The sequence below is a fragment of the Seriola lalandi genome, unplaced genomic scaffold (assembly GCF_002814215.2).
Source record: "Seriola lalandi dorsalis isolate HSWRI2012SDOR001 ecotype SW California unplaced genomic scaffold, Sedor1 jcf7180002054399, whole genome shotgun sequence".
In the NCBI taxonomy this organism is placed as follows: Eukaryota; Metazoa; Chordata; class Actinopteri; order Carangiformes; family Carangidae; genus Seriola; species Seriola lalandi.
Genome location: NW_019524952.1, coordinates 313,878 through 339,570, shown reverse-complemented (window position 1 = coordinate 339,570; position 25,693 = coordinate 313,878). Strand labels below are relative to the sequence as shown.

The window sequence follows — 25,693 nt, the reverse complement described above, 5'->3', positions numbered from 1 at the left end:
ACTTATACTTATGTATATACCATGCCACATATTCTCACAATTATACAAAGTGTGTTTTTTTCCCCCATAAACTGCTGAGACGCAGACACATCAAAAAATGTTGATAAGAGAAGACGTCAGCTCTGGTTTTGCCTGCAGAGGTCGCTCGAAGACTGAATCTGCAAAATAAATTACAGTGAACCGGACTAAACAAAATAACTACAGATTCACCCAAAATCTCTTTTTATGACAATTCAGTTGTTCACACTGAAAACTGTTCCTAACAATTGTATTAAGAACAACAGGGGCATGTTGCTTCAGGTTAAAGTGTGGATAGATAGATAGATAGATAGATAGATAGATAGATAGATAGATAGATAGATAGATAGATAGATAGATAGATAGATAGATAGATAGATTGATACTTTATTTATCCCCTAGGGGAAATTCATGTGTCCATTCTCTCATTGTTGATAATAATAACAATAATAAATATTACATTACATTGCATGCGTCTCTCCACAACAGTCCTGAGTGAGTCCAGACTCCTGCCAAGCACAGACCCAGCCCTCACCTCCTCTGCTTTAAAGGACACTAGACTTGACCCCAGTGTGGAGGGAGTTGCAGCTGCAGTGTCAGGTTGTGGAGAAGATGCCTGTCATGGTTTGTAATGGCAGACACTTTTTGTCAGTTTTGTTCTGGGTTTGTTCATTTCATGTTCACGTTTGTTAATAAACCTGTCTGAACTGTTCTCCCAAGAGTTGGCTGCATTTGGGTCCTACTTACCCCTTAAAATACCTTGACAGAACGAACCGACCAGAATGGACCCAGCAGTCTACGCCAGCTTCATGGCTTTCTTGGGGGTGCGTCGATCCTCCCAGACAGCACCCCTGACGGTTTCCAGGCCCGTTTATACGCTGGCTGATCCTTTTTCGGACTCGGACCTGGAGGACCTGGAGGACTCTGTATAAGGGGAATAATTCTTTCAGAGGTGCACCATCAGGAGAGGCAAACCAGACAAATACTTGGGGCCCCCCAGGGGAAAAGGGGTCACTGATGGCACCTCATATTTGCAAATTTTGCAATGACAACCATAAACTCCCTCAAACCTCCCATAAAGACACTATACAGTACATTGATGTTGCCCCAAAATCTCTCCTAGGTGCAACCCCTCATGATGTGTGCTGTAGCTGGTATCTATTGCATGTGAGGCGTTAAGGGGACATCTGTTAACATGGGCTTCAATGGTCTTCAATGGATTTCTTCGCCTGGGGCCCTCTAGAGTCTAATATTGCCACTGAATACTTTTTAGGTCTCTTCAATAGAAGTTTGTTGAACGTTTGTCCTCGTAGTAACTATCCCCCAGATTCAGATACTGTAGCTCTGATGGTGCAGGATGACGTCACCAAAACTTCATACATCTACAACTCTTGTTTCGTTCGTAAAGTCAGAGTAAAAACTATCTGGAAAAGAACCAAACTGAGCAGAGTTTGTTTGAACCAAATCGATTAGATGTGATAACACACAGTTTTTACCTCATGTCCCAACCTTCAGACTGTTTATTGTTCACACTGCAGGAGCCACAGAGACAAAAGACATGGAGGATAGAATGATAAGGACAGGACCAGGTATGAGTGTCAATCAAAACACAGGAAGTCAGGACAGATAACTTTAACTCTTTAGTGTAAATTCAATAACATACAGCAGAGCAGAACAAACCCAGAGGAGGCATCAGACACTCATCTCTCCTCACATTAATTCACCATGAGCACACCAGTGATTGGTGTTGCCTGCATGCCTGGCCTCTGCAACAAGGCACATCTGATGTGAGCCTTTCTAACAGCTGCCTCCCACATTTGGGTGGCAAATGTGCTCAACAGGAAGGCCACAGTAACTGTATCCAAGGGGAAGTGATGTCATCTGGAAGCCAGGGACAGACCAGAGAGCTCTGGATAGTTGGGGGTCAGCTAGCATTACCACTGTGTCTGCTTTGAGGTTTGTCGTGCCATTTTTCGAGGTTGGAGGCTTGGTGGGTAATTTTTAATGAACCTGAAGTTGATGTTCTCAGTTAGGATCTGGCTTTGCCTCCAGCACCCCTAACTTGGGGTGTGATAGAGTTAAGTTTTCTAACACTGGCTGAAATGAAACCCAGTGGTCTAGATTTGAGGATGCCTTGGACCTCAGTTAGGACCATGGTTACCTCTGTAATCCTGTAGACACTTGGTGGGCAGATCTCACACTCCCCTGCTCCTCCTAACAGTGGGCTGTAGTGAAGATCATTCTGAGGCTAGCAGACTAGAGTATCCTTCAGCCTCTTTGAAGACAACTGAGAAAGACCACAGTCAGCGATAGGGGGTGGGGGGGGCATGAGGAAGAATGAAAACAACAGAGTTTCTACAGCAACTCTTTATTCAGATAAACAGAGCTGATAAGTCAAATGTGAGAGAGAGGAATGCAAACTCTCTGCCAACTGAATGCTGTGCGTGTGTGTGTGTGTGTGTGTGTGTGTGTGTGTGTGTGTGTGTGTGTGTGTGTGTGTGTGTGTGTGTGTGTGCTGAAAATGAAACTGGGTCAAAGTCCAAAGGGAGAAGCTGAATGTCTGCTGATAAAATGCCAAAATACAGCTGATAAAAGTCTCATTTTCAAAATCACTGTTAATGACTCTAACATTTCTCCTGCTGATGATATGCCTTCAAAACATCATGAGAAACAAACTTACAGCTGCATTATGTGATTACTGTGACCAGCCAGAGGCAGCACAACATATTATCACCTAGTTAAGTTTTATGGCTAATGTTATCAACCAGCTGCTGACGTCCACATCCATCAAAGGCAGAGCAGCAGCATTATCCCACTGGATGGACCTGGAGAATTCTAAGTGTATTCTCTCTCTTTTCACTCCTGAGGGAAGCATCTGGCTCTTTAGCAGCTAGCTGCAACAACTCCTCCAACCTGAACACTGAGCTGTGTCCCAACTCAGGGCCACATCCTTCAGAAGCTGATTTGAAGACCGATTGCGTCCCATTTCAAAGGCTCCTTCGAATGCAACCTAAAAATGGTCGATCCAATGGGGTCCCCGTGGCCCAACCTATCCCCAGATTCATGAAAGCGATCAACTCTGACAGAGAACCGGAAGATTACATTGTTAAATGCGTAAACGGTACAACTGTTAAAACCAAGGACCTTAAAGCCTCAAAGTGTGAAAAAGTTACATGTTGTCAATGTTACTTGTCGACAGGAACCATGCAGTAACAGTAAGGGCGGGCACAGCTGGTGATGCACAGCGAAAATCCTCCATAGACCAGATTGTCTCATTGTGGTTTCAATTCAGTTCAATTCTGTTTATTGTCATCATACAGAGCAGAACAACATACAACAAAATTAGCAGTGTCATCAAGGCAGTACAGTACAAAAAGTGTAATTTATGAAGACAGTAATAAAAGTAAGACAAGACATTTAATAATAACAATAAAAGTAATGATTAATGGTCATAGATAATAGAAACAACATAAACAGCTACTTTCACATGGGAATCGAACACCGCTCTCCTGTGTCATATTCATCCATCCACCACAACCTCCTCCTGACGTGGACTTTGTCTTTCTTTATATAATGTCACTGCACTTTTCCCTTTGCTCCTGTCATCATTACTACCACCACTAGATTTTGCCTAGCAACAAAACGTCACTATAGGTCACAATAACCTGCTGTACAGACGATCTATGGGCTCTTTTTTAGAAGCACCTGACAACGAGCTCAAAGAGGCTCTGAGGGATAATGGGTGATAATAACTATGAGCAGCACCTCACAGGTCAAATGTGTCGTCATACATTTACTGAAAATTTGTAAAAGTATGATACTGATATATAATTGCTAATGTGTACAATTATATATCAGTAATACATTTTTACTGATATGTAATTGTATATGTTAACATGTCTCTGTCCAGTGTGTCATAGAACAGTCATTAATTGTTCATACAGGTCTTCAATAGTTTCATCTTAGAATGAATCAACTGATACATCAATAAATCAATTAATATTATACATGTACTTATAATGATGATATATAATATATGACAATAAAATTAACACAGTTGTATATGAAGATTACTTTGGATTATTAGGCTACAATTATGTTTTTATTCAGCAGTTAGATGATTCAAAGGACTAGATATAGATGCATAAAAAAACAACATATATCTGTTTACATCCATATAAAAGAAAGCATCATCCACATTCACAGTGAGGATGTAATATATTTAGAGTCCAGAAACAATACCTACTTTGCCTTAACCTAAACCTGCAGAGTGAAGACCAGCATGGTCTGATCAGTTCTCCCAGAGATGCAGGTCCAGGTCGTGGATGTCTGCAGTGCAGAGGAGCACGTTGGACTGTGTGTATTTCTATGGAAATGGCTCCATCTGGTGTTCGTGAACAGCATTTATTGGGTGACAGCAGCCTTTCCCGCTCCTCGCTGATACATTATCAGCTCCACTGAGTCAACACACCAGGTACAATCTGCATGTTTACAATGTGGACATTATTCTGCACCTTTATTATCACAAGTACAGGGAAATACAGGAAAGGCAAGACTTAAAGAATTAGTTGATGAAATGACAATGTTCAGGAGTCTGTGTTAATGATGAACCTACAAGGAATTTTCAGCTGAGCCTGGAGCTCAGCTGAAATTTCATTGTTTATCTGTCCAGACACAGCTTTACTATTCTGGTTCACTTGCTCTCCACTCTCATAGTGTCGTTTTCAGCCTCAGCAGGTGTAAACAGCCTCTGTCCTCTACCTACTGAGCAGCAAACAGCAAACACACTCAGTCAGAGAGCAGCTGGTGAAGCAGCTAAATAGGAGCTGGTGGAGACCAAACACAGAGCTAGAAGCAGAGCGATGTGTTGCTGTCTACAAGGAAAAACGTGTTCAGCAGTTAAAAAAATGTAGTGCCAAAGAAAAGTACTGTTTTCATGGGAAGTTAACCACTGAAAGCTACCTGAAGCTAAATAAAGGTATATTGGATTGTTTTGTTTTAAAAGTGACTACACATTTTTTCTCGTGGCCTCATGCACAGCATCACATTGCTCTGCCACTCTGCCAGGCCTAGGTCAGCTTTCCTAACTGGGACTGTGCTCATCATAATCTCTACTGTGGGTAATGTACCGACTATGTATGACTATCTCACACAACCCCACGTCAAAAAACTTGAACCATCCCTTTAATTCACAGGTACAAGCACAGGTATTATTATCTCCTGGTAACGATATCTCAGTAACGCCTGGACAAAACTTCACAACTTCAAATCCAGCAAAGTTCACTTGGACTGAAGGAAGAATTGATTAGATTTTGGTGGTTAAAGGTCAAAGGTCAAGGTCAGTGTAACCTTACAAAGCCCTTTTTAGCCATTACTCAAGACTTCACAGCAATTATGACAAAATTTCACATAAATGGTTCATATTGACTCTGGCTAAACAGGGATGCAACCTGAAATAGGTCTGAGTGGAGGAGGCAGGCAACCAGGAGGAGGTGATTCTAGTTTTATACAATAATAGATCAGCTGAAAAGGTGCTGATATGTCAGTGTTGTGTTCATGTTTTTTTTCTGCTGGAAACAAGTGTTGTTTAAATGAACTGAGGAAGCAAGTTTGTTGCTTGTAGTATTATGGTGCGTTAGTGAGGTGATTACATTCATATTAACTTGCCTGCCTTTAACAGTTGACTTTTATAATTTAGACACAGTGAGGTTGATTCCCTGCAGCAGCTGTGAGCAGTAGTTCTGTGGATCTCTAACTTCTCTCAGATCGGTAGCTATTTTTAGAGTTAAATGCTTTGGGAGTTACTTTTAGAGTTACTATAGTGTTATGTTAGTATTACTCTGAGTCCTGGAGCCACATTAACATTCAACACAGCACAAGTCTGAACTGAGTGAGTGTCACTTACATGAAGGCTGCTGCAGCACAAGGTTAAATACACAGTCCACCTTCAATAATAATAATAATGTAATAATAAATGTTATAAATGCATAATTTACTTTTGTATGTCATGCACAAAGAAGACATTTTTAAGTTATACAGGAAATTCTTCTTATGTTGGATCAGTTTATAAAATGATTAATGTTTCCTCTTTCCAAGTTCAAGGTGAACCTTGTAATCACAGACACCCTCTTTGGATAAAGGTTTTCTATGATTTCAAGTTTTTTTCCTGTAAATGTATCATGGTATTTTTTCCAAAATGTCATAGAGTTAGTGGAGATGGTTTCGGGCAGGTCTAGGAAGCCCATTGGTTGGTAACTGCCTATTACAAGAGCAGTCATTGGCTGAGCAACACGTTGTCATGATTTTGGTAGGACTCAGAGTGCAGACAGTCTTCTGCAGGACACACAGAAAGATACAGTCAGCCTGCTGGCAACTGGAGACAATAGACTGCAGCTACAAGCCTTGGAGACTTAAAACAAAAGTCAGCGCTGTGTTTTCTGCAGTAGGATGGGCTCCAGCAGCTCCAGCATCGACAACATCCCCAATGCCCAAGAGATCATGCAGGAAACTGGCTGTGAGTTGAGATTCTTTGGCTTCAGTTGCTTGTTTTTCCTACTCAGACGAGCAACAGTTTGTGGAGGAATGAAAAGAAATGTTTAGCTCAAATTACTGAAATAACACCATTTTGAAAAAAAATCTTTGAGTCATTCCTGAATCTCTAAGATCAAACGCAGTTGTTTTATCTCATAAAGCTTCTCATTCTGTTCACATTAATACATATTCAAAGTTTTTGTTCCCTCAAGTACCATTATGACTAAACAGTCAGAATGACTCTGACAGTGTTGTAGGTGCCAATGTGGTGAAGGACAGTAACAGCTGTGAAACATGAGGGCACAGCTTTCCTGCTGCGATTAATCTCCTTTAGTAATATCAAGAGACAGTAAATTTACTTCTCCTCCTAATATATTAAATGTTTGCACACAAACATCCTACATTCTGTAATAAAGCATTAAAAATGTGTTCAAAGCTCATGAAAACGTTGTTGAGAGTGAAGGTTGAAAGATAAATGTTACTGATAGATATAATAAATACAAATTATATATTTTATAGAAATAATGGAATTTTGAAACATTTTATATTTTATAGTGTCAGATTCCTAATCTGTTATGATGTTTCATAGAATGAGTTGTTAAGAACAACATAACATGAACAGATACTAAAAATGTGATTAGCTACAACTACCATCTGGCCATTGTTTATTAAAAACTAAAGAGAAGGGCACAATGGTGTAAAAAATAAAGTAAAATGTTACCCTGATCTACTTGAAAATTAATGAAAATTTATTAATGAAAAATTATTTTCTTTTGTCACTTCTCTCTAAATCACTAAGATCACTAAAATGTTATATTTAATATTTCTCTGACATCTGGTTTTGGTCCTAAATAACTGATGTTTTATTTGATGGTAATTTAATTTCTTACAGTGTCAGTATAATATTTCTATGAAGTCTGTAGCATTAATTTTGTTTAAAAAGACCTTATAGGTTATCTGCTTTTTCTCTGAGTGGGTGTCTGTTTATTTATCAGATGTGTTGAAATGTTATAGTATAAAAATGTTTTTGTTTTTTGTTTTTTTTAAATGAATGTGCTCAAAATTTAATCATATATGCCATAACTTCCCACATCATTGTTCAATAAAGGAAAGAAAAGAAAAGAAAAAAGGACTATTTTAACATGTCAAAACAATCCCAATTCCAGGTCCTGTTCTGGTGCTTTCGAATGTAGTTCATGGTCTTCATTCGTGAAAAAAGTGCTGATGAAGTGTGATTCAGTCAGTATATTCAGTCAATACACACATATAGTTTATGTATATAGGCTGTGTGTGTGTGTGTGTGTGTGTGTGTGTGTGTGTGTGTGTGTGTGTGTGTGTGAGCTCTCTGATAACAGCACAGTGTTGTTAAACTCATCAGTGTTGCTTCATCTGTTGTTTATCTCAGTTTGTGTCGACACCCTGAACTGTTCACACTGATACAGAAACTGTGCTCACTGGTTTAACTTTATCTCTGTCAAAGCTCAGTTACTCCTGTATTGTGGTGCAGTTAGTGTTTACTTTTGGTGCATTCAAGGCAATCTGACATCCAAGATCTCAGACTCAGCTCCCGAGCGGCAACAGACAGAATTCAAGAAACAACTAAAGTCACACAATAATTTCCATAATCTCCATGTTTGTTTGTAGTATTTGTCTTTTTCTTACTATTTCAGAATGGTCCGGCTCACAACAGCACATTAAGATAACATAATAATAACTTTGGAAAAAAAATAAAGTCACTTCATGTCAAACCTGAACTAAATAGTTTTGAAGAACCTTTGCTGTGGTGTGAAGTTAAAGGTGACCTGAATGAACGTGCAGCTTGCTCTCTGCTGTGTTTGCTGTGTGCACAGTCAGGCTGCAGGTGTGTTTGAGGAATGTAACTATGCTGCAGCGTTTCTTATCCTGAGTGTAAACAACACGAAAGAGTCAACAGTGCAGCTGTGATGTGACTCCGAATAAAGAAACACCATGTGATCCACCTCCATGTGAATTAGTATGAAATGTACAAATAATATTCTGACTGTGTTTGTGAAGAGCAGAAGGGATGAATGAGATGCTGACTGAAGCTGTGTTCTGCCTTACTGACGACATCAGCTATTGATCAGTGTGTAATCAATTGATCACTCTCTGTGTTCCAGTCTCTGCTGCCCACCTCCTGCGTCTGTATGAGAGGTTTCAATTTCTGGACAAAGACCAGACAGGAGAGCTCAGGTTGGTGGATAGACAGAGTAGAATAATAATCATATACTCTATATTATTATGATAATACCAGCTTGTATATAAACTACATTACTTACATTGCAAAAGAAACATTAATCACTGTGGGAAAGGTGTTGGATTATTACATTTTTAAGATGTTATAAGAGTTTGCCTTTTTAAATATTTTGAACAAGCCCAGTAAAACCTTTTGGGGTGACTTGAGATGAAAAGTCGTGTTCTTCTGGCTAAAAATACAGTGGCCCTGAGAGTTCAAAGAACTGCAGCTTCAGAAAACACATGCAAACAGACAAAACACACACAAATTCGGAAAACATCCTCATTAATTTGACAACACATGAGCTGCAAATACAACACAGCACAAGTGTTTCCATGGACACTAAAAAGTGATTTTTTGCCTTAATTTCAATAGCGAGAGGATGATATGCACCAAAGGGCCATGGGTTGGAATCAAACCGACGCTGCTGCAGTTAGGACTACGCCTTCATGTAATGCGCTCTACCAGTTGAGCCCCCCAGAAGCCACATGTTCCCTAAACATTACTCTAGAGTTGAGGGGCTTAAAGAATAAGGTGTTCCATGCTAGGCATCTACTTCCATCAAGGTGCACTGCTCAACCAAAAGGAAAAGAAAAGCTCAGACTGATGGCGCTGCCCCTCTTATATCTAGGTAATACAGCATGTCTTAAATTTCAGCTGTTACACAACAAATAAACTTTTCTTGCCATGTGCCATTTTTGTTGTTGTTGGTGTCGTGGAAGTTTTCTGCTCTTGGTGAAGAATGAAATAGAGACTTCCGTCGGCCGACAATGTTTTATTTTCTTTGCAAAGAAAAGGTCAATCAACGAGCGAGCGGTTCAAAATGAAGAAAGACCCCGAGCATGGGGAAACTTGAACATTTATACCTGAGGGAAAGGCCCACCCCTGTTGTGTGTTTCACATCCTTTGTCTGTTGTGGGGTCGGCGTCTTACCTTTTGTCTCTCGCAGGTATTGGCACCGACCCCCTTGAAGTGTGAAGTTAAGAGGTCTAGCCAACACAATTTAAAATACAAAAGGGTTTGAATATTGATGGGAAAGTGAGAGGTTGGGTGTCTCAGGTAGTTGAAATGCAGAGGAATTCAATTTACTAATACAATTAAAATTCTGATATCTTGGTGAGAAGGTGGGAGGTTGGATATCTTACAAAGAAGTTGAAATTACAATTACATTGGTTTTTAATTAAAATGTAAAGAATGAAAGAATGCATTTGATCATATCTGTACAATCGCAAAATGTTCACATGTAACAGAACCTACTAATCTACTGTACCTTAGCCACTTATAGACACAAAAGAATAATGAAATATACCAACAGAATTCACCACTGTAAACTGTAACCAACAACATCACCACAGATCAGTGATGTGAACTGGAGGTTTTCCTGTCGTCAGTCACTTTAGCTGCAGTGGTGGATATGGCAGACTAGTGTACTAAAAGCTCTCACTCTGTGTCTCAGGCCTGAGGATTTCGGAGCTCTTCGGGAGTTGGCCATGAACCCCATTGGAGACAGGATCATCGGTGCCTTCTTCTCTCCAGGGTACAGCAGCCTGCTGATGCTTAAAACATGTTATATTAACTTCTCCATGTTTTAGACCATTAACTATGATATGAATTTGAATCATTTTCATTTCCAACCATTCATGTAGCTGTTGGTTTCACTTCTGAAGACCACCACAGTCCTGTTTGATTGGATTGTATCTTTTACTGGTGCTGTATATCAATGTTTCATGTGGAGGAACAATAAATCCTATGAGGGTTTGGACATGACAGCAGCAGTAGCAGTACACTTTAGAGCAATTTATGATCTGTGTGTTTGTTATTCTGAACAGGAAACAGGAAATATTTATTTTCCTCTCTGTCTCCAGACAGGAAAGAGTGGACTTTCCCTCCTTTGTCCGGGTTCTGGCTCATTTTCGTCCCACCGACACAAACCGAACCAGAGGGACACAGCAGGACCCAGCCAACAGCAGCACCAGGAAACTCAAATGTCAGTCCAGTTTGGTTTGTGACCCCTCACCTCTGATCCACCAATGACTGTTCCTGAAAGATTATAATTTAAAAACTGTGTGTGTGTGTGTTCAGTTGCCTTCCAGTTGTATGATCAAGACAGAGATGGAAAGATTTCCAGAGCAGAGCTTCTTGAGGTTTGTAAGTTTTAAACGGCCTCTTCCACTGAAATCCTCTTTACATTGATTCAAAGGAGTTTATGATTACTCCTCTGCATCATTCTGCATCCTGTCATGGTTTGCTATGGCAGACACCTTTTGTTAGTTTTGTTTGGACTTTTCGCACTTCCTGTTTTGTTTTGTAATTGTTTTCCTTGTGTGTCAGTGTTTTTGCTTCCTGTCTTGGTCCTGTTTCTGTGTGGTGATTGTCTGCCCCGCCCTAATGTGTTTCACCTGTGTGCAATCACCCTTGCCTCCTTTGTCTATATAGTCTTTGTGCTCCCCTTTGTCTGGGTTGGTTCGTCTGTTGTCTTTTTGTTGTCTCGGGGGTTATCCTTAGCCTGTTCATGCCTGTTGATTTCTGGATTTTCCTCGATCTGTTCATTCATGGTTTCCCCTCAAGCTGTTCGAGTCTGGTTTGTCTTCGGTCTTTTCATGTTACCTGTTCATGTTACCTGTTGTCATCCCCTGTGGTTCCCTGTGCTTGTGTTAGTTTAATAAATCTGTCTGCACTGTCTCCCATGTGTTGGCTGCATTTGGGTCCAGCCTTACCCCTCAAACCGTGACAACCCTGACAGTTGTGACACATCCTGCATTACAAACTAGGTACAAGTTCCTAGTTTATTTTTTTAAATTCATAGCAGAAATAAATTCCCCCCCCATCTGTCACTGACAAGTCCTCTGAAAACATTCAGATTCTTTTGTTTTTCTCCCTGGATGCAAAAAGTTTAAAGTGGTCACAGCTTAAAAAAACTAAATATTTACAGAAACCTCTCAAACCACCCCCACAGCTTTTCTACTGTCCATCTGCATGATCTGTGTTTTATAAAAATAACTCAAATATGGTTAAATAAATTGCGATGAAGCGTACAGAGAGAGAGAGAATGGTGCACATTTTCAGACAGTCTCCTCAAAGATATTCAATATAATTATTTCAGTCTTGTCGTTGTTAAGCTGGAGAAAGTTATGACTTCCAACACTTGAAATCCTCAATACAGTCCTTTAGAAAAACACATTACTAGTACCAGTAACATCAAAATATAACTCTGTGTCATCTGTATAGAATTTAAAAGATATATTATTTTAGAGAATTTTATGGAACCCAGGATTAACCCTTGAGGGACACGACAAGTAAGCTTTGGAAATAAGGAAATGAAGCTACTAAGATTCTCTGCAAGAGGATTTGTTGTGTGATTAATGATTGGTTGATAACTGTGATTGACAGGTGCTGCGGGCGATGCTGGGGTTGCAAGTGACAGAGGAGCAGCTGCAGAGCATCGCAGAGCGAGCCATCCAAGAGGCTGACCTGGACAAAGACAATGCCATTTCCTTCGATGAGTTCAGACAGGTGAGACAATCTCGACCTGTCAGAGCTGAAAACTCTTTAATCAAAGTAAAGACTGTTTGTCTTCAAATCTAAACCAGTTACTCAATTTAGGATATTGATCTGGACAAAAACAAGCACTTCTGCTTTATGAATTTGATTAAAGTTTGGGATATTCTCCTGATAATAAATGTAGATGTATATTATTTTTTCTTCATCAACTCTTTTCGAATTTAGAAAAATAATAAGCATTGTGAGAATGAAAATTCTAGTGCTGTAATAAGACAAGAACTTACAACAATAAAAATCTATGGTTGAATACTATAAAGTTTGAAAACATAGTGGTTAGAATTTTGTTCATATTTAATCAGGACAAGCCTCTTTTAAATGTGAATGTGCATTTGTGGAACATGGACAATATTAACATCAACACAAACAGACAGTGAAGCTTTGTACCAAAATATAATATGCTATATACTGTATGGAGGACAGCCAGGAAAGACTGGATGGTGCCCAGAAAGACTGGAGGAGTGGGTGGCTGGTAACCCAACCCACTAGTCTCTAGTAGTCTAAAGTCTACAAAGAGAAGACAACCCGCAGGCCTTCCAAGAGGCGGGGGAAAGATGGGTCTAATCAGACAGACCACATGGAAACGACAGGAACGAACACAGACAACGAAAAGAGCTTTCATATTTGTGGGTGCGTAAGGGAAAAGGTGACCACGTTCAGGGGTCTATGAGTCCACCAGGGAAGAGCAAGGTGTGGAGGGAGTCATCAGCAGCAACCTTGCACTGCAGTAGCAGATAAAACAAGAGGGACCAAAGGCCAGGTCGAAAACCACAGTGCCAACAGATCCTGCATTGCTGAGGGAAGAACCCTTCAGTGGAAAGTGACCCAGGTAGCATCAAAGGAGACGCACCCACCTGTCCAGAAAGACTAGAGCAAGGAAATTCAGTGAAGAAAGCACTAAGGCTAAGGGACAAAATCAAGTGGCTGAAAGCCAGTGAGGCATCAGCATGGCAGAAACTGGACGCAGACCTCAGCGAGATTTTGGAGAGGTCACTGCGAGGGGGTGTGGAGTGTAGCGTTAACGCCATATTTTAGGATTTACTCTCGTTGAAATGGGGCACCAGTCCTCTAGGAGGACAACAATGAATTACTTTATTGCCAAATTTATCAATCTCATATCGGAAGCCATGACTTCTCGATTCAATGGATCTCCAGTCTCTACGTCAAAAGAATACAACAGGACAACAACTGGGTGTAAATAAAGGAGTTGATTTAACTAAACTACTATCTACAGAGTAAATGCAAGGTGTAATAATCATAAAGATGAAAATGATAAGAAAATCAGCAGTGTGCTGAGTTGGCAATGGTGGGAGAGAATATGTTATGGCTATACACTATGGCTATACAGCTAATGATACTATATCTACGAATTTAGGTTTGATGATTAAATATTGCTATATTTCGACATCAACCCAGTCATGAGCAGAGTGTTAAGACCGGCCTACTGTGAGTTGCACTGTAGCTGAAGACCCTCGGCTGGAACCCAGGTGGCTGTGGTTGCCGTGGTAACCCTGGAGACGCAGGATCTAGGTGGATTCTCCTGGAGGCCGTGTCCCGTTATCACGATGACGGATTCTGCCGGTGTCCCAGCGGTTCAGCTCTGGTGGAGTTTGCCAGGAGACTTTCTGTCTCGGGCACTCTTGATTTCTGCTCGGCTTCTCTGCAGGCGGTCGTGCAGATGTTATCTGCTAGTGTCTCTTGCGGGTTGATGCGAAATAAACTTTAATGCTCTTCCCTTTGGCTGGATAACTTTAGAGGAGACTGGCGTTGACCAGATGACTCTAAAGTTGTCAAAATTTTCAAAAAGGAAAACCTGATGATGATTAAAAGTTACAAAATTACTCTGAGGCACTTCCGTTGTTTTGGTTCAGTTGGTTTTGACTTGGCTTATCTACATGCGCAATAAAAGATTGCGCATGTAGACAAAAATCACATTACTTGGAGCTTGTGGTAAAGAAAAATAAAAGACGTGAAAAGTGCAAAAATGACTAAGAGCCATGAGTTTGTGGCTAGCAGCTTAGAGCTAAGAGTTTACATGGCTACAGAGCCAGGCTTTGAGCCGGGAGTCTGAGCTTTGAGCAAAGATCTCAGCTTCTAGTTTCTGGATTGTTTCTAACTTCTTGCATCTTCTTGTCATCTGGGTTTCTCTGACTTTTCTTTCTCTTCTGGTTTCTGGATTCTCCAACTTTGATTTTCCGGGCTGTGTGTATTGATCACGACTGTTTTTTCCCTTGGGGGTGGGTGCATGTTTCAGGGGCGTCCAATCTTCTCCTGTGTTTCCACTTGGAGAAGAGAGTAATTTTCCACTGAACTTTGGAATAATTTAATTCTAGAGTTTACTTATAAACTTGCACATCCGTCTTCCACCATGACCACAAAACATGAAGTGAAAAAACATATAAAACTACTTGCACTAATAATGGCAGAGAGGAGTAATAAGTTGTTGATTTCATATTACATCCTTCAAACCTGGAATTAATCATGATACAAGTGGTTAATTGGTTAAACAACAATATAAACATTTCCCAAAGCTAATAGTTTATAAATGTGGATTACACAGCAGTTCTTTGACTGTAATAATAATAATATGGACATTCTGGATGTCATGTAGTGTGTGTTACCTCGTGTGAAGGATGCTGACAGTATGGTCACATGAAGGACATTGTCTTAAAATCTACATGTTACATTTCAAACATTCTATGGCATAGAAGTTTGGGATTAAACTATTGCATAGGAACATCTCATGAGTTAGAGAACAGTTAGATATTTAATTTTACATTCTTCCTTAGATCTGTGTCTGTGAAGAGGGTTCTGCTGGTCACTACCCAGGATGGGAATGTGGGTTGTAGTTTATGACTCTTATCTAGAAATGGACAGAGGAAGGGAGGTTGGTGTGTGTGTTCATGCATGGCACAGACAGGCCAGGATTCACACCTTAGTTTTAATCAGTCCTTTTGTTGTAACTTGTCCTATATAAGAAACAATCAAATATCATTAGACAAAGTCTTATTGTTACAAACTGGAGATTTTGCCTATATTCTCCAGTTGTCTGGTGTCCATTGGTTAATCCTCTGGAGCTGACCCTTTGACCTTTGGTCTGGTTCTGTGTCGTTCGGACATGCTAAAAGCATGGTCTGTTTGTGGAAGAGGGGTCCTTTGTCTCTGTTGCCTATCAATTTGATAGTTTGATGGTGGGAAGAGTTGCAAAGTGTGGGTCCGTAACTCTGCATGTCCTTATAATGAACTTCCTTAAGGGCTTGTGACTGATGCCAGGCCACGTATGTACGCTACAGTAGGCAAGGCTTTACTTGCTTGGAGACATTGTCTACCAGGAATGCAAAGCCAGGTTCAGTGTAAATCCCACCAAGAAATCCACCGCACAGATGAGAAAAGGGAGATGAGAAAGAGAGAGCAAGCAGCTGGTACATCAGCGTTGTCAACTTTGAAAGAGATGGAGGAAGGCAACACCAAGTAAGAGAGAATGCCTTAAAGTGCTGTGGGAGGAGTACAAGCACAGGCTAGCTAGCTTGCAGAGGGCTGAGCACATTTGTAAGTGCAGGAAGAGGACAGAGAAGGAACGGGCCAACTTCTTCAAGAACCCCTTCAAGTATGCCAACTTCTTCAAGAACCCCTTCAGCTGTTGGAGGAAGCAAAGAATGGGAGGCTAGGATCTCCAGAGAGGAACTGGAAGTGCACATCAAGAAGCAGTACAGTGATCCAGCAAGGAATGAGCCTTTAGGGTCACCACGGTACGTGCCTCATCCAGCCCCACCTGTGTCCCAGTTTAACACCTTCCTCCCCAGGCTCAGTGAAGTCAGAGAGGTTGTGAGAAAGGCAAGAGCATCAGCAGTCCCAGTTCCCAACGGGACACCCCACATGCTCTACAAGAACTGACCAGCACTATTAAAGTGGCTGTGGACACAGATGCAAGCTGCCTGGAAAAAGCAATGCATCCCAGTGGAGTGGCACAGAGCTGAGGCGGTATTTATCCCCAAGGAAAAGGACTCCAGGGAGCTCAGCCAATTCATAAGTATCGTCTTGCTCAACGTCAAAGGAAAGATCTTCTTCTCCATCCTTGCAGGAAGGATGACCAGCTACCTTACAGAGAATGGCTATGTGGACACCAGCTGCGAGAAGGCGGGGATCCCTGGCTTCCCAGGGTGTGTGGAACACTCATTAGGGATCTGGGAGCAGATACAGCAGGTGAAGCGTGACAAGAGGGAACTGCACCTCATCTGGCTTGACCTCGCAAATGCATATGGATCTGTGCCACACCAGCTTATCAACTATGCCACTGAGTTCTTCCTCATAGCTGACAACATGTGGAGCCTGACCTCAAATTACTTCAAGGACCTGCAAATGAGCTTCACCCTCCAGGAGTTCACAACCAGATGGAAGCATCTGCGGTTAGGCATCGCCATGGAATGCTCAATATCCCCCATCCTCTTTGTGAAAGCCTTTGAGGTAATACTCATTGGAGCAAGACAGATAGTAGGAGGAGCCAGATTGCCATGAGGTCAGAAACTGCCCCCACTGAGAAAGCTTCATGGATGACGTCACCAGTCTCCTACCAACAGCGCCATGTACAGCTAGGCTGCTAAAAAGGATGGATGAGCTGATGTCGTTGGCAATGATGAAGATCAAGTCGGCCAAGTCCCGAAGCCTCTCACTTAGGAAAGTTATCAGGAATTACAGGACCGTCTTTGTCGTAGGTGGCGAGAAAATCCCCTGGGTGAACAGCCCATCAAAAGCCTCAGGAGACATTACACAGCTGAGCTCTCGGATAAGCATGCAGGGAAAAGTGTCCTGAAACAGCTATCTGATGGCTGGGCAGGGATTGACCGAAGCCAGCTTCCAGGAAAATACAAGGTGTGGTGTTACCACACCACTGTCTACCAGAGGATAACGTGGTCAATAAAACTGCGTGAGATCCCTTTATCCATGGTCAGCAGAATGGATGGAAAAGCCAATTCTTTCATCCAGAAGTGGCTGGGCTTGCCGTAATGTCTCTCAGATTCTGTTTTTTTTGGAAAGAACACCCTACAGCTGCTGCTGCAATCAATAAGCATGGGCTACAAGCAGCAGAAGTCCAGGCTAGTGATGGAGATGAGGGACTCCACGGACCAGGCAGTGAGAACTGCAGATGTCCAGATCTGTACTGGCCGCACCATGCTGTGGTTGACCTGGCGATCAGCAGGCTTTAGCACAAAGAGATCACAGGCAGAGTCCAGATGGGAAGGGCTGGTCTTGGGTGGGGAGAAACCCCGCAGTTCTGGTCCAAAGCCAACAGGAGAGAGATGAAGGAACTGGTGGTGTCTGAGGTGACGAGGATGGAGAACCATAGCACAGGGACGTCAGGGCAGCTGGACAAGGTGGGAAGGCGTTGTTGGCAGAAACATCAGCATGGTGGACCTGTTGAAGATCCCACAGTCAAGGCTCAGTTTCCTCATCAGAGCAGCTTATGACACACTCCCCTGCCCTCTGAACTTGTTTTTGTGGTTTGGCCAGGAAGAGTGCTGCTCCCTCTGCAACAGCCCAAAAGCAAGCCTCCACCACATCCTATTAGGCTGCTAGACTGCGCTCTCCCAAGGACGCTACAGGTGACAACATGACCAGGTCCTGACCAAATTGGCCGAGGTGCTGGAGAGACGCAGGCTGGCAATGAGCAGAGGTCATCCCCCACCCGCAGACCATCACATCCAGTTTGTCGGAGAAGGTGGGGGCAACACCCAAGGTCAGTTCTTGCCACCCAGGACTGCAGCATGATAGTTGATCTTGGCATGAAGCTTCAGTTCCCCAGAGAGATCACCACCACAAGCCTCAGCCCTGACATAGTGGTGTGGTCCAGTGACACCAAGACTGTGCTCCTCATCGAACTAATGGTCCCATGGGAGGAGGGTCTGGAGGCTGCCTCAGAGAGGAAGAGGCTAAAGTACTCCCTACTCACCACTGAGTGCAAGGAGGCTGGTTGGAGAGCCTACCCAATAGAGGTAGGATGCCGTGGCTTTATCGGAACATCAGCTGTCCGCCTCATGAGAGACATGGGAGTAACAGGAGAAAACCAGCGGAAGGCCCTGAAAGTCCTGGCTGAAGAAGCTGAGAAGTGCTGCTTTTGGCTCGGGCTGAGGAGAAAGGACAAGAGTTGGAGTAACACCTAGCACAGGGATTGGCTGCAGGGGGTGGCAGGGAGATGTCCCTGCCACTGCCCTGCCACCAGGAGCATTCCAGGTTTAAAGGGGTGAAACGTTGCAGCCAGCCGACCCAAGGACACCAGAGGAAGTGCATCAGGCAGTAATGCCAAAACAGATCACCATTTACCTGTATAATAAATAATATTAAACAGAAGAAATATAAAAAATACTATGAAAAAGAAGTTATTATATGAGAAACACACTAGCTGTCTACATATATGGTTGGAAAAGAATGTAACATGATGGAATTATTGTTTTTTTATTTTATTAATTATTATTTTTCTTTTGTTTTCAGTCTCTGGAGAAAGTGAACATCGATCACAAGATGAGTATTCGCTTCCTGAAATAAAGACGAAACCTGCTAAGACTTTGGGATTTTCCTGTTTACACTGAAAAGAAGATGAGATGAAAATTCAGCTGGAGACATGAAGAGGAACCAACAGAGAGAAGTTGATCAGATGGAATTAAACAGATGCTATTCTTTAGCATGGTTACTGAATAAGTTAATATGCTGCTTCCATTGGTTCAGACCATTGGCAGCAGTAACACGTCCCTACAGGGCTTTTACCTCAATGGAAATGGAGGATGAGGAGTTCAGATGAAGGAAACTAATGGATGAGGTGGATGGAGCAGGAACAATTTCTCACCTATCACCACAGAGACCTGGTAATCATTTCTTTAAGGGTAGGCAGAAACCTTTACATACAACATATAAACAGATCAATAAACAATAAATTCTGTTGAACAAAAGTACAAAACTTATAAACAAGGGTTAAACTGTGATGAGAAAACAAAAATGAAGTAGTAAAGTAACATTAGTAACAACAATTTGCTTTTTCAACAAAAAAGATCAGATTTTTGATTTGATTATCATCATCATATCATCTATATACTATGTAGCCACAGTTGTTAGCTGGTTGGCTGTGACGCCTGCACAGTGGGAACTGGAACTGGATAACTGGATGAACCTCCTACGTGATTTGCCCTTCAGGTGAAGCTCATTGGTGGACCTCATGGACCCTGTTCTCCTGAAACTAACTACAAGTGCAAATGCAAGTGCAAACAATTAAGATGGACATCAGAGTAGTGCAACCCAAGCACAGTAGATGAATACGGATTCTGCAATATGGCCAATCACATGAGTTAATCTTGTCTTGCAGATTGGACATCAAGGTGTGTATGATGCACATCCACAAGAATACAATTATCTGTGTAACTTAAAATTCTTCATCCACCATATCTGTGAGGGGTCATGCAGACTGTCCATGTGCAGCCCAAAATGTATGACTGTGTGAACTAATGACTTTCACCTACAGACACTATAGTTAACTATATGCATGACTGTCATAACTTTTTGTTGTGATTCAACTTTTTTGTGCTAAGTTCTACTATTGAATAAAGAGCTTAGTCTGTATCAATGTGAGTTTTTTTTTTTTTACTTTATCTATAAGCAGTTTCCTTCTCTAAATCTTCATGGTTGAACATGATTCCGTCTCCAGTGTGTCATGAAGTCTCATGACTGAATGTTTGAATTCCATTTTCACCTCTGCAGACCAACGACAAGCTGAATATATACCATATAAGCATACATTCATGAACGTATATGTATGACATTTATGTACATGTATGACATTTATGTCAATACATGAAAGTATTCCAATTTCTAATAGGTTTCATATATCATTTTTACATACGTTATGTGCTTTTATTTTAAATGTACATGTATGTCATATATGGAAATTCAATATATGAACATGTATTACAATTGCATATGGGAACCTGAATATTAGTTGCTCTGACATCAAATTACAGTATGCAGTTTGAAACACATTTAACTAGGCAGCATGACAGCAAGCAGTAAAATGGATATTTTCCTTTTCGAAATGAAGGAATCTGAAACTGAAAATACAAGCTGCAACTTAAATTAATTTAATTATCGATTCCAGGTCAGTTGATGGATGAATTCAGCACCTATGGTATGAAGGGATATGCTATGTTTACTACTGTATGCATTGTATGATTAAAAAAGCAAATCAGCCTTAAACTGATGATTATGATTATTTATGAACATTGATGACATGTGAACATTGAACATTGTGACCCTGATTGCCGTTTGAGATTGCAGAATGATGTACAGGGACTGACAAGAAAGTACAAGTATGACATGTTTAGATAACAGGTTCAGGTCAGAGTGGTGTGAGGAGAGAAGAGGCGGAGTGACCCTGTTACACAGAGAATGTGTGTATAAGAATGAATGTCTGAAACAAGAAAGTACTGCATGCTGCTTAGACAGGCGAGACGAGAGCAGGGTGGTCCAGAGCTCTGTAAGCAATCTCAAACTTATATGCTTGACTATACTTTTAATAAATTAGACGTGTTGAACTTTATCTGTAGTCCTGCATACTTCATCAAACGAATGCGCGAGTCCTGTTTGGTTATATATGGATCTGAACTCAACAATTACCATGTATTCAACTGCAACGATTAAGCGTTTTAAATTTTGTGAGATTTGGTACAGATGTTCAGAAAAAAAGAGTGGGATATTCTCGAAAAAAAACCATGTTGGAAGGCAAAGTAGAGCTACCTTGAATGGTCAGACTGCTTTGCTGGGTAAATGAGGATAGTGATGCACATTTTCGGGGAGTCTTTCCTCAAAGTTATCCATCACACTGCACCTCTTTGCATAAATGAGAAATGACAGAAGAAGTTGTGTGAAGAAGGGAAATTGAAATAGAAGCAGGTGATTGTCGGATTCTTGGTTTCAAAAGGTTACAAATGTTGTTGGACATCACTTAGCCCCAATTCCAATGTTGGGGAGGACTGTGGGGAGGGGGCTTCAAATGATGTTTTTGACAATTAATTTCATCCCAAAGGCCTTGGATGGGGTTGAGGTCAGAGCTCTGTGCAGGCCAGTCAGATTCTTCATCACCAATCTGGGAAACTATTTTTTATGGAGCTTCTTTGTGATCGAGAGCAACAGAAAAGAGACAGCCACTGTATACTAAGACAGTGGTTGTCGAACCTTTTCGCAACAATTAGACCACAGACACCCATTTGATAAGATTTTGTCACAGGGTCCCGATTTGATAAGATCTTCGCTTCTATATGTTTTATTACAGAAAGTGTTTAAACCCATGAATAAAATATTCATTTTTGTCACTGTGTTACTTATGGATGGAATTGTAGTGAAAATAAATTATTCTTCTTTTTGCTGGAGACCCATAGGAAGCCCTTCAAGGACCGCTCGGGGTCCCCAGTCCCAACTTTGAGAACCACTGGTCTCAGATGGGTTGTCTGGACTCAGGCTTATAGATAGTGTGAGGATCTCGCAGTAGAGTCACTGCTCCTTCATGTTGAAAGGATCCAGTTGTGGTGGTTTGGTAATCTGATTAGGATTCCTCTTAGGTGCCTTTCTTTGGAGGTTTTTCAGGCACGTCCAACTGGGAGAAGACCCCAGGGTAGACCCAGAACTCACTGGAGGGATTACATATCCCATGTCTGGAATGCCCTGCTTAGCCTGCAACCGCAACCTGATCCTGGCTAAGCAGAAGAAAAAGGATGGATGGATGGATGGATGGATGGATGGATGGTCTAAGATATGATTGTATGGTGCAGCATTAAGATTTGCCCAGGAAAAACAGACCCAGGACAAAATTAAACTAAGTATGCGGACAGGCCTGTGAAAGTATTGGAGTTTTGGTGTATGTCCAATTTGAGACCACTAGGTGGAGCCATTGCTAAATATTTTCTCTGGCAGTAGTGTGTAGACCTGGAGAAGATCGACAACATTCAATTGCCAGTCCAAACTCAAATCCCACTTGACATGACTTTAATCTGGAACAGTTTGCATTTCTCTTGGAGCCAGGTTAGTGGCCAGTCTGTGGCTGATACTCAAAACAGAAGGTTTTGTCTTTGTGAAGAGAGTGAGCTCTGAGGACTGCAGCTTTCCATTTCACCATAACTTGTTGGCTCATTTATTTTTAGGACCTCTTTCCACCTGAATGAAGATCAGTGAAGTGAAGTTAATAACCTGCAGACTTCAAGGCCTTGAGGGTGTGTGGGGGAGTAAATGGATACAGATTCCTTCAAAAAGTTACATTTGATTTTGAAATCTCAACCCAGGGAACATGGTGAATGACCAAAACTACCTTACCCACAATGTGACCAATAGCAGCTGCTGGGTCTCACCAAAATACACATGGTGGATCCTCCAGCAGTTACTTCTGCATTCACTTTCTGTTATTGGCTGACTGCAGCAGCTGTGGAGCTGATATTGTTTACACACCTGTGTTGTCACCATGGTGATACTTGTGTCCACAGCCTTTTTTCTTTATTGTGTGACATTTGTGTTTTATTGTCCTGTTTCGTGGATCTAAGGCTGCACTGAGGGAGGAAGTTGTATATTTATGTAGCGTTAAGCCATATTTTAGGATTTACTCTCGTTGAAATGGGGCACCAGTCCTCTAGGAAGACAACAATGAATTACTTCATTGCCAAATTTATCAATCTCATATCGGAAGCCATGACTTCTCGATTCAATGGGTCTCCAGTCTCTACGTCAAAAGAATACAACAGGACAACAACTGGGTGTAAATAAAGAATTTTATTAAGTAAACTACTATCTACAGAGTAAATGCAAGGTGTATTTATCATAAAGATGAAAATAATAATGAAATGAGCAGTGTGATGAGTTGGCAATGGTGGGAGAGAATATGTTATGGCTATACACTATGGCTATACAGCTAATGACACTACATCTACGAATTAGGTTTGATGATTAAATATTGCTATATTTCGACATCAACCCAGTCATGAGCAGAGTGTTAAGACCGGCCTACTGTGAGTTGCGCTGTAGCTGAAGACCTTCGGCTGGAACCCAGGTGGCTGTGGTTGCCGTGGTAACCCTTGTCATCCGTGTTTCTCTGACTTTTCTTTCTCTTCTGGCATTGGCTTCTGACCTGACTTAGGCCTAGGCCTGGTTTTGGCTTTTTGGCAATGTGTGAATTGTTCACGACTGTTTTATCCCCTGGGGGCTGGCACATGTTTCATGGGCGTCACCCATCTTCCCCTGTGTTTCCACTTGGAAAAGAGAGTAATTTTCCACTGAACTTTGGGATAATTTAAATCTAGAGTTTACTTGCACATCCGTCTTCCACCATGACCACAAAACTTTAAATGAAATAATATGAAACTACTTGCACTAATAACGGCAGAGAGGAGTAATAGGAGTGTTGATTTCATATTACATCCTTCAAACCTGGAATTAATCATGATACAAGTGGTAAATTGGTCAAACAACAATATAAATATTTCCAAAAGCTAATAGTTTATAAATGTGGATTACACAGCAGTTCTTCAACTGTAATAATAATAATATGGACATTCTGGATGTCATGTAGTGTGTTACCTTGTGTGAAGGATGCTGACAGTATGGTCACATGAAGGACATTGTCTTAAAATCTACATGTTACATTTCAAACATTCTATGGGATAGAAGTTTGGGGTTGAACTATTGCATAGGAACATCTCATGAGTTACAGAACAGTTAGATATTTAATTTTACATTCATCCTTTGATCTGTGTCTGTGAAGAGAGTTCTGCTGGTCACTACCCAGGATTGGAATGTGGGTTGTAGTTTATGACTCTTATCTAGAGAGGGGCAGAGGAAGGGAGGTTGGTGTGTGTGTGTGCGTGTGTGTGTGTGTGTTCATGCATGGCACAGACAGGCCAGGATTCACACCTTAGTGTTAATCAGTCCTTTTTGTTGTTACTTGTCGTATACAAGAAACAATCAAATATCACTAGACAGAGTCTTATTGTTACAAACTGGAGATTTTGCCTATATTCTCCAGTTGTCTGGTGTCCATTGGTTAATCCTCTGGAGCTGGCCCCTTTGACCTTTGGTCTGGTTCTGTGTCGTTCGGCCATGCTTACAGCATGGTCTGTTTGTGGAAGAGGGGTCCTTTGTCTCTGTTTCCTATCAATCTGATAGTTTGATGGTGGAAAGAGTCGCAAAGTGTCAATTGTGGGTCCGTAACTCTGCATGTCCTTATAATGAACTTCCTTAATGGCTTTTGACTGATGCCAGGCCACGTATGTATGCTACATTTATAACTAATCAGATGTAGCACTGGCTGCAAAACTTAATTTATTGTAATTTATTTATCCGTGGTGTGATCTTGTTCCATGAGTCTATTAACACTGACATGTGGCCTAAAAGTGTTTTTTCATTTAACAGTTCTGTCACATCCATTTTTTTCTTCACCTTCGATTAATGGCCTAATTTAACTCATAGGGGGCAACAATTTATACGTGGCAGTTTCATAATTTCCCCAGGCACTGAGACAAGGCAATTATTTTTATAATTGATTTTATAATTCATTAATTATTTGGGTGTTTTCTTTTCCCAGTTTTAAAGTAAACTAAACATTTAGTGTTTCTGACTGCTGGTGACCTAGAGGTTCAGGGAATGGTGACATTTGATACACTGAGGAATCAATCCATTAATAAAGAAAATAAATGCCAGATATTTTTTTTTTTTTAAGTATTTTTTTTTGGGCTTTTTATGCCTTTATCTGACAGTATAGTGGAGAGAGACAGGAAACAGGGAGGCAGAGAGGGGGAATGACATGCAGCGAAAGGCCGTCCGATGCGGGATTCGAACCGGGGCCAACTGCAGCGAGGACTGCAGCCTCCACACATGCCCCAATGCCAGATATTTTGATAATGATTAGGTTGTAGCTTGTAGTTGTAGCTAGAGTTTTCCTATGATGAATTAATACAGCTTTGATTTACTGTCTGTTAACAACTTCACATACAGAAATAATAGTTTTGATAAATCACAACTTTACAATTATTTAGCTCTATTTAGCTTTAGTCTTGAAACTAAATGTTGACACAAATTTCTAACAAATCTGTCATAAACTCAGTTATATAGACCCAAACCAAAACCGTTACCCAATAGTCCAGTTTGTTTTTTAATCCAGCCTTGCCCCCACCCTTTTTAAAAATGTACCACAGTAATGTTCACTCAGAGTATGTTTCAACTGACCTACTGTTTTACTTTTATTAAATTGCATATATAAACAGAGTTTAAGCTTTACCTGAGTGACATGTTTTTCTCTCTCCATCACTGCTAAAA

The 25,693-nt window shown here is 41.2% G+C and overlaps 1 protein-coding gene across 2 annotated transcripts; it reads left to right on the top strand.

Annotated features, from left to right (window-relative positions):
• Nucleotides 1-6,343: 6,343 nt before the first annotated feature.
• Nucleotides 6,344-20,939, top strand: chp2 (calcineurin-like EF-hand protein 2). 2 transcript variants are annotated; one of them, XM_023409581.2, is made up of 7 exons: nucleotides 6,344-6,532; nucleotides 8,688-8,760; nucleotides 10,260-10,340; nucleotides 10,669-10,790; nucleotides 10,886-10,951; nucleotides 12,194-12,316; nucleotides 18,848-20,939. In XM_023409581.2, exons 1-6 carry the CDS (start codon nucleotides 6,466-6,468, stop codon nucleotides 12,271-12,273), a joined length of 489 nt encoding a protein of 162 aa, XP_023265349.1. In that variant the 5' UTR covers nucleotides 6,344-6,465; the 3' UTR covers nucleotides 12,274-12,316; nucleotides 18,848-20,939. The 2 variants fall into 2 exon arrangements, with proteins under 2 accessions (XP_023265349.1, XP_023265348.1); XM_023409580.2 differs by having other exon boundaries at nucleotides 6,346-6,532; nucleotides 10,886-10,947.
• The last annotated feature ends 4,754 nt before the right edge of the window (nucleotides 20,940-25,693 follow it).

Bases quoted from the DNA above. Each gene is read 5' to 3' on its own strand.
- chp2 (XM_023409580.2), top strand. From the start codon at position 6,466: ATGGGCTCCAGCAGCTCCAGCATCGACAACATCCCCAATGCCCAAGAG. The intron at 10,341-10,668 runs GTACAGCAGCCT...CTCTGTCTCCAG, and splicing joins GGTGCCTTCTTCTCTCCAGG to ACAGGAAAGAGTGGACTTTC. The intron at 10,948-12,193 runs GTTTGTAAGTTT...TGTGATTGACAG, and splicing joins CCAGAGCAGAGCTTCTTGAG to GTGCTGCGGGCGATGCTGGG.